General features: G+C 38.9%; 1 protein-coding gene across 2 annotated transcripts in view; it reads right to left on the bottom strand.

Annotated features, from left to right (window-relative positions):
• AKT3 (AKT serine/threonine kinase 3) overlaps nt 1–14,100 on the bottom strand; it is a 206,088-nt gene that overhangs the window by 179,912 nt on the left and 12,076 nt on the right. For both annotated transcript variants that reach the window (XM_063306289.1, XM_063306297.1), the window contains one exon: nt 6,535–6,678. In XM_063306289.1, the coding sequence (XP_063162359.1) occupies nt 6,535–6,580 (46 nt within the window). In that variant the 5' untranslated portion in view covers nt 6,581–6,678. The remainder of the gene's footprint in view (nt 1–6,534; nt 6,679–14,100) is intronic.

Genomic DNA, 14,100 nt, shown 5'->3' with positions numbered 1-14,100 from the left:
TATTGTTCTTTCCATTTCTTGACTTCAAATCTTGAGATTTCAGCCCATTCTTTTAAGTCTAGTTTTTTTAAAACTTTGTTATCTCTTGTGTATTAGCTTAAACACGTTTTGTGATATTTATTTATTACAATTCTTCACTGCCCATCTCAACAAATGACTCTGGGCGGTATTCATAATCTCAGTTTTTAATTCTGTCTTTATTTACTTTATCTTGTCTTAAACTCTCTCCTATGATTGTTGGAAGCTTTAACCCTGTCATTTGTGATGTTAATTTCTTAAACAAATGATTACACATACCTGAATCTGATTCCTCTTTCTTCCCTCCTCTCCTCTCTCAACACTTTCTTTCCCTTCTTTCTAAGTCATAAATATCTTTTCTATACACAATCTCCTCTTATACTACAGTTTCTTCTGTTATTTTTAATTGTTCTATTTTGTAATTGTCTATTTTTTTCTATTTTATTGAGTCAGTCAATAGGATGGGGTAGCCACCTCTTCCAACAATTTCTCCTACTCTGATCTTTTTCCCCACTTTCCTGTCCCTCTTAAACATTCTTTTCTTTAATCTACTTCCTCTATCCAATTGTCTGTAGCAAATAAACCATTCCAAATACTTTTTACACTCCTCTCTCCTCTGTTCGCTTCTGCCACCACACCCATTTCTACAGAATTATATAAACTATATGGGCACTTCGGTTTCTCAGTTTAAACTACATCCTCCTCCTGATCTTACATTTGAAAATGTCAACTCCACTAGATAGACCAGACCAGCAAATCAACTCCACAGGAAAAATAAAACTATACTTCATTGAGACAGGCTATAACAACAGAATCTTGCAAATCTGAAAATGTTTTCTCCCGCCCCCCCCCCCACACACTCCCACCCCACCCCCTACCCCAACCTTTATGTTCTAGAGAGCTAGGAAGGGTCAATTCTGAGATGCTTACTCAAATTAGATTCCTGCTTTGGACTCAGATTTCATTTATCAGACCACTGTCTAGGCTGCAGTTCTTCCTCCTATCTCTCAAGGTTATTCGCAAAGCCCATTACATCTACCTCTCATCTTTCTTATATGCCAGTAGATCAGGGAGGTGTTTGCCTGAAACTGCTTCCCACGACTTAAAGAATGTTTCGCCCCCCTTTGCCGAATATTTCTTTTAAAGTCATCTCCCCGGATATTTCTTTTAAAGTCATCTCCCCTTTTCTCTAGAGAAGGACATCAGAGAGAGCCTACAGGAAGAATATCAAATACAGGCTAGATCTAAACTTGTCAGAACATTAAGTATGAAAGAAAATATGCCTTCCTAAATATGCTTACTTGCATATGGAATAACGCCTGTAACTTTTATGTAATGGAATCTTTTATGTCAAGGCACATGCATGTAAACATGTAGTTCAAGTTGGATCTCATTATTTAAGATAATATGACTCATTGCTAGAACCAGCCCAAGAACCAAGCTGAGTCGCTATCTTTCAACTCTAGTTTATTGTTCTCACCATAAAGACAGAATCTTGCCAGACTAAAGCTACTCTAACTAACCCAAGCACAAATAACCTGAGAGACTCTAGGGCATAGCCACCTTGAGTCTCTTTGCTTTCCCACCAACAGCCCCTGGACTACTGAGAGTTCTCTCATCTCCCTGGAATGTGCTCCCTCCTTCCTGAGAGCTAGCGGCAGCACTGAAATCCACCACACCCATTTGCTTTCCTATCTAAATTGCTCAAACAAACAGAAAACAAAGGATATAGTGGTATGAAACATTTACAGTTTATGAAGTTTCTTACTAGACATTCCAGTGTAACATTTTTGTTTTCATTTTTTTAAACAATTTTTCAAACTCTGATTTCAGTGTAATTGCCTTAAACTTTCAAACGCTTGCTAAAAACAATTTAAATTCACTGAGCTCCTAAAATCATTTTATTGCAAAAACATTAATTTGGGCACAATGTTCTTTAATACTAATGTTAGAATACAAACTTGCTACCATAAAAATCACATAATCATCCCAAATAGTCATCTGAGGTTCAAATAAATGAAGAAGTAAAGCAGAAAGAATCTGGTATTATTTGTTCATACCACATAGTTCAAAATAAAGAAACCTTGATGCAAAATTGTTAAACTGATGTGGTCCAAAGAAATTTCTCTGAAAAAATACATTTCTGGCTGTTTCTTGCTCTGTTTACAATAAGTTTGCAGTTTAATGTAACCATTAAAACTTTTTAAATATCTATGAGCCTTTTCACACAATTTTATTTATTCATTTATTTATTTACTGAATTTATAAGGCCACCTAAGTCAAACAATGTGACTCTGGATGGCATACAACAGAAAAACAAACAAAAAACCAAAGGACCACATAACATTAAAATATACACAACATATAAAATTGGATATAAAATGGTGACTAAATACGAAATAAAAACAAAGAAAAGGGAAATTATTATTTTAATATACAGTAATTTGAGATGTAGTGTGACATAGTGATTAAGATGCTAAGCTAGGAATAGCTAGGAGATAATATTCAAATCCCCATTCAATGATAGTCCTAATTGGGTAACTTTGGCCCTAATATACTGTACAAGTTCATTGTTAGGATAAGACCAGGGAAGATGGTACCTCTCCCCATGAACTGTTTATGCTCCTAGAGAAGAAGTTGTATATGAATGTAGGAATAAATTGCAGACAATGTATTACTTGAAATAGTAATGACTGCAATAGCTGCCCCCCCCATTCATTTTTCCCACCACACAGCAATTAGAGATTCTCCTTCCAAGTATTTGCCTTCCTTTATCTTGACCTACAGTAAATTGTCAGCAAGAGTCATCTGGTGCAAACACAACCATAAATCTATCCCTCTGGCAGCATCAACATATATTTCATCAGCACCAACTTATCTTTCACCTACATATCAACATTCAACATAACTCCAACATCTGTGCGCATTTCAGCCAATCAATCGAGTTAAAAACCTCTAAATCAATCAGATAGTTAAGAATTGCTCTTAAGTTCCCTATTCATTTCTCAGAAGGGAGCTAATCCTTCCCTGCCACATCTTCAGTGCACCCTCAGAGCCACTGAGTAAGTTCTGTCCTTTGTTTTTAACTGTTTAACTGCACTCATCATTCATGGTTCCTGTCTTGCTACTTTGCCAAGACTGCACATTCATAGGTTTGAGCTCATGACTGACAGGGCTATAGATGGATCCCTTCCCGAATTCTTCTCATGCAAGAGCATTTCAAGGTTGTCTAAGGGATTTGGGGTCTTTGCCTATGTTATTTTTCTAATTCATGTGTGCCCAAGCTGAAAGTGAGTTTTTGGTTTTATGTATATGTTGTCTTACCCTGGAACATTTAAGTTAAAATTATTATCTTTCTTTTCTGTTCTTCTCAGCCTATTTATTTTGCCCCTATGGCCCATCATTTACTTCTGAGTCAAGCTTTGAGTTATAAAGCTATCTCTACCTTACCTCTAACCCTAACCCTTACCTCTTCCCTAGGACTTCTTTCCACTCCTTATCTGGCAAATACTAATCCTCCCACCATCTCTTTCTTTTTCCATCTTTGCATGACCTGACCTGTAGAAACAATATAAGGAGCCACGTGCTCATGGAAGAATATGGTTTTTTCCCCCTTTCTGTAACATTTTACTGTTTGTGTGTATATGTTAAAATGACTTATATCTTTGAACTTGAATGGTTGTTTGAGATAATTATCTCCCATTTGGAGCACATGTTCATTGCATCCACATCATACTTCTGGAAAAGATTTCTTGCTCTTGCCTCCATCTGTAAACGAAGACTTGTATGGATTACTGTAACAGGCTTTACATGGGGCTGCCCTTGAAAAGCATCTGGAAACTTCAGCTGGTACAAAATGTGGTGGCGTGGGCAATTATGTGAGCATCTAGATCTGCATGTTACACCTCTGATCCATGAGCTATATTGGTTACCAGTTTGCTTCTTTGTTCAATTCAAGGTGCTGGTGATGATCTAAAGAGCCCTACATGGCATGGGGCCAGGTTATAAGGCCTCTCCCCAATCACATCTACTCATCCTATCAGGTCTGGAAGGAATGGCATGTTGCAGGTCCCGTTCATGAAGGACTGTCTTCTGAAAGGACCCAGGAGGAGAGCCTTTTCTACCACAGCACCCACACTTTGGAATATCATTCGCCCTGAGGTCAGATTGGGCATGACCTTGCTGGCCTTCCAGAAGGCCCTGAGGACATAGGTTTGGCATCAGACTTGGGGATCTGGGAACATGGGTATGGAGCCTGCAAAGTGGCTATATTGCTAGGGAAATTGAGTGCACTCTCTCACAGAATGTTTTTAAATGTTTCTGATAGTTTTTAATGTTTTAAATGATTTTTGTTGTTATGTTTTTGGATGTTTTGTTTACTATTTTTGTATTTTTAACTTTGTATGCCACTCAGAGTCACATATGTGAGATGGGCGGCTATACAAATTTACCAAATAAATAAATGGAAATCTAAGGAGACTGTTGAGCAGCCTCGTGAGGCCCACCAGTGGTTTTTTTTTTTTTTAAGTAATAAATTCACCAGCACCATCCCAAGACATGTTGCCAGCTGCCTCCAAGCCTCACAACCACCAACTCCAGCACTGGTGTCACTCTGCTAGCCACTGAACAGCTGATCAGCGCATCAGGTTTTCCTTTGTGGCCCATGATGATTTTTAATTTATCAATGTGGCCCTTTCCCTTCTACAAGTTGTCCAGGCCTGCTGTAAAGGGAGGGGAGAATGGGCAAAAATAGGTCCCCCAACTTTAATTCATGGTGCTTATTGTACAATATTAATACTTCTGTATGACTTTGCCTGAAATTATTGATTAGTAAACAATGCATCAAAAAATAAACTCCACTTTGGCAACCTGACTTTCTTTTTGAAGGCCACAACGATATCCCTGAATTCACTTAATATAAAAATACGTAATATTTACATCTGATTGAAAAAAAGCCTTAACTGTTGCAGAATGAACTTTGGTTATTGTTGATGACTGACATTATAATCTATACATCAGGGGTTCTCAGTGGGTCATGACCTTCCAAGTGGTTGTGAGAAACTTAGAAGGGGATCACTAAATGTTTAAAATGTTGCTTCAGGTATAGTCATTGACAAACATTTTTGTTCCCAGAAAGGAATAGCTTTAGTGTCATATTTGTCAGGAACTACATATGAAATGAAGCGCAACATTTAGAAAGAAGTAATCCAAAATGATGATAACATTCTATCATTATTTTATTTGATTTATAGATTAAAATTAAATTGTTAAAAGATGTATATATATTTTTTCCCAATATTAACCCAGTGAAAATATTAGTTTTATTCACAAATGGTCAAATTGATTTCTCATTTTAGAGGATTATAATATCACCAAATCTGAGGACCTCTGAAATATATATACATAAACATATGTAAGTAACACAGACTGTACCAACAAGCACTGTTATAATTTACCATGTCATGATTGTTCCCTAAATTTTAACTTTCCCTCCTCCCATAATTACATTACAAAAATGTAGTCACTTATACATATATCATAGGTATTATTAAATTCCTTCCATGAATTCTCAAAAAATAAATCAAGGCAAGAAGCCTTTCATTTAACACTTATACATTATAATATATTAAATGCAACCACCATGAAATACTGAAAAATGCTATTTTTTATTTTTCATGTGTTTAATTTTTTACAAATCCAATTTTCAAAAATAATATTTATCTTCTGAAAGTTATATGCAATGTATGTTTTCATCATTCTGATACCCTTTCAAATAAGGACAATAGTACAATTATTAACTAAATAGAATAAACTATGCGTTAAAAATATTTTGTATAGCAAAATTAGAATTTTTTGGTTTTACATTATGATTGAGTCATTTTTAAAAAATAGACAAAAGGTGTCATTGGTTAACTTTGGAGGAACTAGATTAATAGAAATTTACATTTTGTTCTAACATAACTCTTCATACTATTTTGATATTATCAAGATATATGCATAATATAACAAGCCTAAAACCTGTATCAGTATATGCTACTCAAGTCTATAGGTTATATTGTTTAGTAAAGTCAAATGCCCGGTTGGGACCTGTAAAAATTGATAATAGACAAGGTATTTTTTAATAAAGGGATAAATAAAATAATTATTTCTAACAAAATGTACATTATGGAGTCTTCTCTGTTCTTTATCAAAATATATAGAATTTTCTCCACTATTCTAATTTATTTAAACTCTGAAATTACTGGTTCATAATTCTTTAGTTCACTTATACCAGCAGCAGAGTGCCTATACCAGTCCACATATTAATGGGCAAAAAACTTAGCAAAAATAATGATTCCAAATAGTCAGTTACAGACTATTTATGTATATACTAACACAGAGCAAGGAATACCATTAAAGATCCTAATGTATAATATATAATACATATCCATGTATACAGTATGGGATACATACTCAATTATGATAATAATTAATATCTAACTGTTTACTATGACATATATTTCAATTAATACTTACCTCTTTTCTGAACCCAGCCTTCTTTCACAATTGTAACATCGCTCATGATGGCTCCACTGAGCCTTCAGATTAAAGAATTAATATTTTGCAGTATTACTTTTAGAGTTCCTTTATTCTTCTGACTTTCCAATATTTTAAAGCAGCCTGAAAGTATAAACAAACAAAAATTAACTCTCCTGATGTCCCACTGCTTAATACCCAACCTTCCTATTTAAATATAAATGTCAGTCATTTTCCCACAAAATAGTACTCAAAGCTGTTTATAAAAACTGTGAAATATATAAATACCATTTAAGACAAAACAATAACAACAATAACAACAGTCTTAAAAGGCACAGATAAACAATAACAATTTTACCTAGCACCTAGATAGTAACAATGGTGTAGAGAAAATTTGCCTGGGGAAAAAAAAATTAGCTTTGTCACCCATTTTATGAATAAACTACAATTCCTAGTACATATACTTTTAAACGTTAACAAGTTGCCTCTATCAATACTTCAATATTGCTGTGATGGATATTGCTTCTACCTGACCATGTGCAGAACAAGAGTCTTGTTACAACTGAAAAAAAATGTAATTGATTATTTTATCTAGCAATGGACAACTTATGAACTCCATGCAGAATTCTAAAATTGCACTACAGATATTCAGTGGCAAATCAGCCCATTTTCAGCTATGTAATTTTTAATTTTTTCCCTTTAAGAAAAAAAATCAGCAAGAATGGGTTTGGATGTGGGAGGTCTTTGGGAAGCAAATCACTCATTTCCAGCCTTAAAAATCCTCAACCCCCTGCAAAACTGCCTGAAACCGTACCACTGAAATTATCTTATTTTGCACTAAATTTCAACAGGAGAATTTTGGACTATTTTTCTAGATCTCAGATGAGGAATAGGGAGCAATTTGTCTTCCTGAGGTCAGCACCCCCAAGCAAAAAAAAAAAAAAAAGCACCAAAAATTGGCCTTGTCCCTTCCAGTGATCACTTGGTCACCAGAAACCTTGCTGGGATCCTCTAGAATGTCAAGAAGTTAAGATGTGGATTGCCTCTTTTTTTTTTTGAGTAAGAATTTTATTAAGTTTCAAGCAAAGATAAAAGCTACAGAAAAACAAAAAACTACAAAGAAAAAAAAGAAAAAACTGAAAAAGTATAGAAATACAAGAGAAAATTTTTCAAAATTACAAAAAGAGGTGACTTCCAACTTTTAACAGAAGATATACAATTTTCCATAATCAATCCCTTGCTCTATATTAAACCAAAATCCCTGATGCAGATTCTGAAGCAGGCTTCTCCGAGATCAAGCTTGATGAATACCTTGCCTTTCGATAGGTGTGACAGCATGTCCTTCATGAAAGGGAGAGGGTACTGGTTGGTTACTGAGATGGCATTTATTCCGCGGTAATCGGTACACAGCCTCAAGGAGCCAAAAGCAAATTTTTTCTCTGTTTCTGACATAGCGTACATTTTCGGCTTAGGCAGCTTAGTTCCTGGGTCAATTTCTATGGCACAGTCCGTTTTTCTGTGAGGTGGTAAATGGTCAGATTCTTTCTCATCAAACACATCAATAAAGTCCGAGTATTTGTCTGGTATGGTTACCGCTGCCTCCGGCTTCCCCACGGGTATCTGACTCAGCAGTATTCCCGCTAGTTGGGCGTCCCTTTGTAGGCGGTAGGGGTGGTGGGTTGCTAACACCCTCTTTAAATGTTAAAGAGCCAGTCCCCCAGTCTATTTGTGGTCTTCTATTTTTTAGCCATGGTAGCTCCAATATGATTGAATAGTTCGCTATGGGGGTTACAATAAATTGCAAGGTTTCTTTGTGCCCCCCCCCCCAACCTCATGGCTACAGTTTCAGTTCGAAACTCTACAGGGCCCCCGTGGGCAATGGAACCACCCATCTGGGTAAAAACGATGGGCTGTTTAAGTTTCTTAGTTTTGAGGCTTAGTGTGTTGATTAGTGTAGGGGGTATTAAGCATTTGGTGCACCCCGAGTCTAACATCGCCATCAGGTTGGCTTTGTGACATGTTCTTAAGTTTTTTAATTCCACCCTGACTAGTAACGTGGGGCAGTCATCACTCACCAGAGGGTCTTCCCTTTCTTCCTCAGAAGCAGGCGTGTTGCGCCCGGATTTTCCACCTGCTCGTAGGCTCAATTCAAAACAGGTGAAATTCGTTTCCCGACAGCTTCTGTTCTTCTGGCTCCAAGTCCTTGCTTGACTCCAGCAGTGGCCCCGCATCTAGGTCTCTGTGGGCCAGCACGGTCACGGCAGCTCCTTTGCGTTTGGTTGGTGGGGTCTTGCCCGGTTTCACTCCCAACTTGGCTGCCTCTGGTCCTCCGCGGACACACTCCGCTGCTTGATGTGTCTTTACCGCATTTGAAGCAGCTGTCTTTCTTCCAGGTACCGTCTTTGGTGTCCTCTTTCTCTCGGAACAGCTTTTGTTGGGCAAAGGGGAATTGACCAGGAGCCCCGGTATTCCTCCCTGCTGCTTGCACTCTCAGTCGCCTACTAAATTGGTACTGGGTGTTCTCGACCTCCCCAGCCAGGCAGATCCATTCTTTTAGAGTGGGGGGATTCCCTCTGCATAACGCCCATCTCAGGACCTCTGGTTGCAAGCCACCCTTAAAGTAATCAATCTTGGTGGTCTCTGACCAGTCCATGACTTTCCCTGCCAGGGCTCTGAACTCCATGGCATATTCTGCCACACTTTCCCCCCTTGCCTGAGTTGCTGGATGGCCGATTTTGCTCTCATCTTATCTAGCGGGTCCCCAAACCTCTCTCTCAGGTCTTTCATGAACTCCCTCAAGCTGTGTAGCTCAGGTGCCATGGCATTGTACAGCTGGCTCACCTTCTTGTATTCCATGGGGAAGCAGGACCCAAACTCTTGCATATAAATGGGCACGTTGGTCAAGAAAAACGCCAGCTGTCGGGGTTCTCCACTGAATTTGACTTGTATCTCTTTTGGAGTCCCCAGGTGCACCGGTTCACCTGCGGGAGGTCCTCCCGATTCCTCTTGGCTTTCCGCATGGCCCCCACTCCTTCATTGCCAAATTGGGGAGTCGAACCCCCTGGTGGGGGTTATGGTGCAGCGTCTCCCTCGCGGGTCCGGCAATGCCCCCCTGGAGAGCCAGGCTGAAATTTCTGCCAGGGGATAGGCTAGGGTGTCAAGGGTTTTCGATATATGCTGCATCATCACCTCCATGGCAGACATCCTCGCCTCCAACCCACGAATCACTTGCAGGGTCCCATTGGTGTCTGTCGCAGTCCCGCAAGACCCTGGGCTCAACACACTTGTGCCTCCAGGCATGGGGGTGCTCTCCCCTCTGCCGCCTTGGCACCCAACTGTGAAGGGCCCATCTGTGGTTCTTCCACTATCACGTCCGGAGTCTCGGGTTCTCTCACAAAATTGAGGGCAAGGAGTGCGTTCTCCAGCTCTGTAGTGTTTAGCCAGGGTTCCGTTTTGCACTCGCTTTCCCCACACCCGGAGCTCCCTTCCGACTCTACCTTTTCTTCTTCTTCTTTGGCATACAGCACCGTCCTCTCAGTGGAGGTTGAGGGCGATGGTTCCTTCGCCTTAGATCTTCCATGTTTCGGCATTATTTCGTAACTCTCAACTGAGTTACTTTCCCAGGAAGAGTTCTCAAATACAATGGCATTCGCAGCTTAATGTCAGCGCTAGACCATTCGAGCATTCACACAATGACAGCCAGGAGACCAGGATCCTTTAACTGTTTAATGAAGTGAAATGACTAGGACAGAGGTAAAGCTGCAAATGGAGAATTCCCGCTAAAACGTACATTTAAAACTACAGTCCCTTGATTGCCTTCCTTTCCCACAAAAGTATGTCACCACCCTTCCAATCCAGGTGGTGTTGCTGGTGTATCTCTATTGACTGGCCTTGATGTGAACCACCATAAATCTGTAGCCATAACAATGCAATTCACACTCCAACCCAACACCCCCTCCCATCTGGCGACAGAAAGTCTACCCCATTGATAAGGAAGTGATGGAAGATGCTCCAATAAGGGGTTCTGTGAACCTTTTGATCTGAGGAATCTGACAATTCCAAAAAGAGGTGACTTCCGACTTTTAACAGCAAGGATATACAATTTTCCATAATCAATCCCTTACTCTATATTAAACCAAAATAACATTATTTCTATAAATCATTCCATTGGCACATTATAAAAATCACTAAATACAGTTGCTCCCTCCCCTCATTTTAATACACACACACACACCTCCTAATCAACTCCCCCCCCAGATAACGTTTATTTCCTTCCTACTATTCTATACATTCCTGTCTACTATAATAAAGATCAAACTAAAAAACATTGTACTTGATAATACAACAATTTTAATAATCTTAATCATATCAAACTCAAAACCAAACATTTATTATTTTTATTATATCTTAATAATCTTAATCCAAACCGTTAAAGATAAAGGAAATCAGCCAAACCCTAAAAGCAATCCAGACATTCTTAAACCCTTATCCCACTTCAAAATAAACCAGAGTATTTACATATCCCCACAATGCACACAGAGCCTTTTTCCTTAAAAAAGTAGAACAGCCCAACTGCCCCACTCAAAAACTCCAACTTCTCTTCAGGAGTCCTCCCATACATTATAACCCCTTCTTTTCCATGGCATCCCATCAGAAGATCAATTTCACTTATGGCTTGCAACTCGATCTCTTGAAGAAGATGTGGTCTGCCTCCTCAAAGCTTACCCATTACTCAATTAGTCAGTTAAAAGCCTTCATTGTCAGCAGATCATTTTTTTTCACACACAGGTAGACCTTGCTCACAATTAGGACTGGCAACTCCTTCACTAAGTGCCACAGTTGCTAAGTGAAAAATCATGTGACTGCGCCAGACATATGATGTCACTTCCGCTTCCATCGTTAAGTGAATCACCATGTCATTAAGCAAGACATCACGTGACCGCAACTTGCAATTTCACTTCCGTGCTCTCCATTAATTCTGCTTGTTGGAAGCTGGCTGTAAAGCTCACAAATGGCAATCACGTGACAGCAGGACACTGTGATAGTCATGAATGTGTACTGGTTGCAAAGCACCTGAATGGTGATCACATGACTGTGGGATGCTGCAATGGCCGTAAATGCAAGGATTGGTCGCAAACCTTTTTTTAAATAATCATAACTTTGGTCGCTAAGCAAGGCAGTCGGTAATCAAGGACTACCTGTAGGTTGAAAGAAAGATTTATACCTGTTCCTTTTACATGGAGAAATGGACACTGACACTGGTTAGACTTCTGCCAAGGTTACAGGGCCCTACTACCTGATATGATATGATCTACTCAGCAAGGCGAGGGGATCAAGTTCTCAATTTCTGACTCAAGGATCAAACCTGTTTTGATATATGTAGATATTATATATAAATAACGTTTCTTTCAAAGCTGTTTTTTCATATGCAAATGTATGCAAATTTACTAAACATGCAATTAACTTTTTTAAAAAAACAAAAAGACAACATCCATTATTTTGACACACATACCACAAAACATTACCTTAATGAAAAAACTAAATTCTCCATCAAGAAATTCAAGTACTTCTTTGTCTAATATAGAAACCTCACATAATGCCCAAAGACTATTGCTAAATCATGTTATCTGGATGCTGTATGCTAAACGAATTTATTCAGAGATCATCAACTGAGAAATGATGCCCTATAACTGTATATTATTGAACAGTAAAGACTCTCAGAAATAATATTTTCTTACTCCGAAAACAACGAACACACAAGGTTGGTCATTTGCTTTACATCCTCACTTCCATCGCAAAATAAGTCAAACAGGCATAGTATTTATATCAAACCAATGAATATTTATATCAAACCACCATCACATAGCTTGGATGAAGCTATACAAGCCAGTGAATCCAACTTCTGTTTAATACCGGAATTTGATTTTAAGAATCCTGAATGAAAGGCAGATCAGCCTTCACTGATATCTGGTAATAGGAACTGAACATCTCATTAGGCAATTGGTTCCACTCTTAGGAACCATGGGTATCTATAGGGGGAAAGAGAATGGGACAAATGATGAAATATGTATCAGAGCACAACAGCACAAACCATGTCTGATGTATTTATTTCTGACACTGCTATATAGGTACAAAAGGCCAGGGGCCACAACATATATTCCATCATTGTTTTCTCATCATGGTTTGCTCCATGCACCAATGTCAGGAAATTATTTCTGGTGGTCAATTAAATCCACCTCTCTTTAACTTAAACCATGATTCCTCATCTCTAATATATAATATAAATACTGTATATTAAGAAAACAAACATAGCTATTTTTGGTAGCTGATAGTAATTAATGGTATATTAAAACATTTCAAAATGCTTAACATTTCAAATATATTCAGAAGTTCAAAACTGTATTAGAGGCAAAAAGGTTATTTTATCAAGTTAAAATATCCTCATACTAAAAAGAAACAATTTAAACTTATTGCATTTTGGGCAACTACAGAATTAAAACCAGAAATAACACAATTTCTAAAATCAATATTCAAAAACCATACTGTAGCACATGCCTGGGGTCAAAAAGCCATTTTATCTCAAAACACAGAGACAACAACAAACAATCAGACAATGGGAGTCGCTTAACCTCCCAGCCCAAATGCCTGTGGGAACATCAGGGCCTTTTAATGCCTTACAAAAGGCCAACAGGATTGGAGCCATTTCCATAGGGAAGGCCCAACAAGATGACACCATTTAACAGAAGAGACTTGGAGCATGCCAACTCTGCCAGTCTTGGTGGGTGAGCAGAGACAATCGGGGACAAAAGGTCCTGTAAGTAACCTAATCCTGTGCCATGTAGGAATTTATAGATTATAACCAGCATTGTGAATTTGTCCTAGAAGCCTACTAATAGCCAGTGCAATCTGCAAAGCAGAGGTGTTACACCTGCATATCATGGAGCAGCTCAAAGTGCATTCATCCTTGTATTCTGGACCCATTGCAGCTGCTAAACGCTCTTCAAGGGCAGCCCTCTGTAGAGCACTTGACACTAATTCAACCAGGAGGTGATTAAGGTATGAGGAACTGTGAGTAGGGCCTTCCAATCCACAAACAGGCACAATTAATGCATATGGCAAACCTGTGCAAAAGTCTTCCTAGCCACAGCTGAAAGAAGCCACAAGTCCTGGACAATCCCCAAATTGTGTACCAACTCTATTTAGGTGAGGGCAACCTCACTCAGAGATGAAAAGTTTCTGGATCTGGGAGGTCTCAAAACCCATAGCCACTCAGTCTTGCTACGATTGAGCTGAAGCCTCCACAGCACCCAGACACTGGGAAAGAACCAAAATAGCATCAGTTGGTCGTACTCCACCTTGTGTCAAGAAATGACCTCTTCCCAATGGCTTCATGTAGATGTTGAATAGGATCAGGGAGAGAATAAAGCTCTGAGAAACCCTACAAAGCAGAGGCCTTGGGCTCAGTCTCTCTCCCTCTAACAGCACCAAGTGGAATTGGCCCTGAAGAAATAAGAATCACCACAGTATTACACCTCCCACTCCCAAATCTCTGAGCCAGTCTGGAAG

Source organism: Candoia aspera, chromosome 1 (genome assembly GCF_035149785.1).
Source record: "Candoia aspera isolate rCanAsp1 chromosome 1, rCanAsp1.hap2, whole genome shotgun sequence".
Classification (NCBI taxonomy): Eukaryota; Metazoa; Chordata; class Lepidosauria; order Squamata; family Boidae; genus Candoia; species Candoia aspera.
This window is presented reverse-complemented; position numbering and strand designations above follow the sequence as displayed.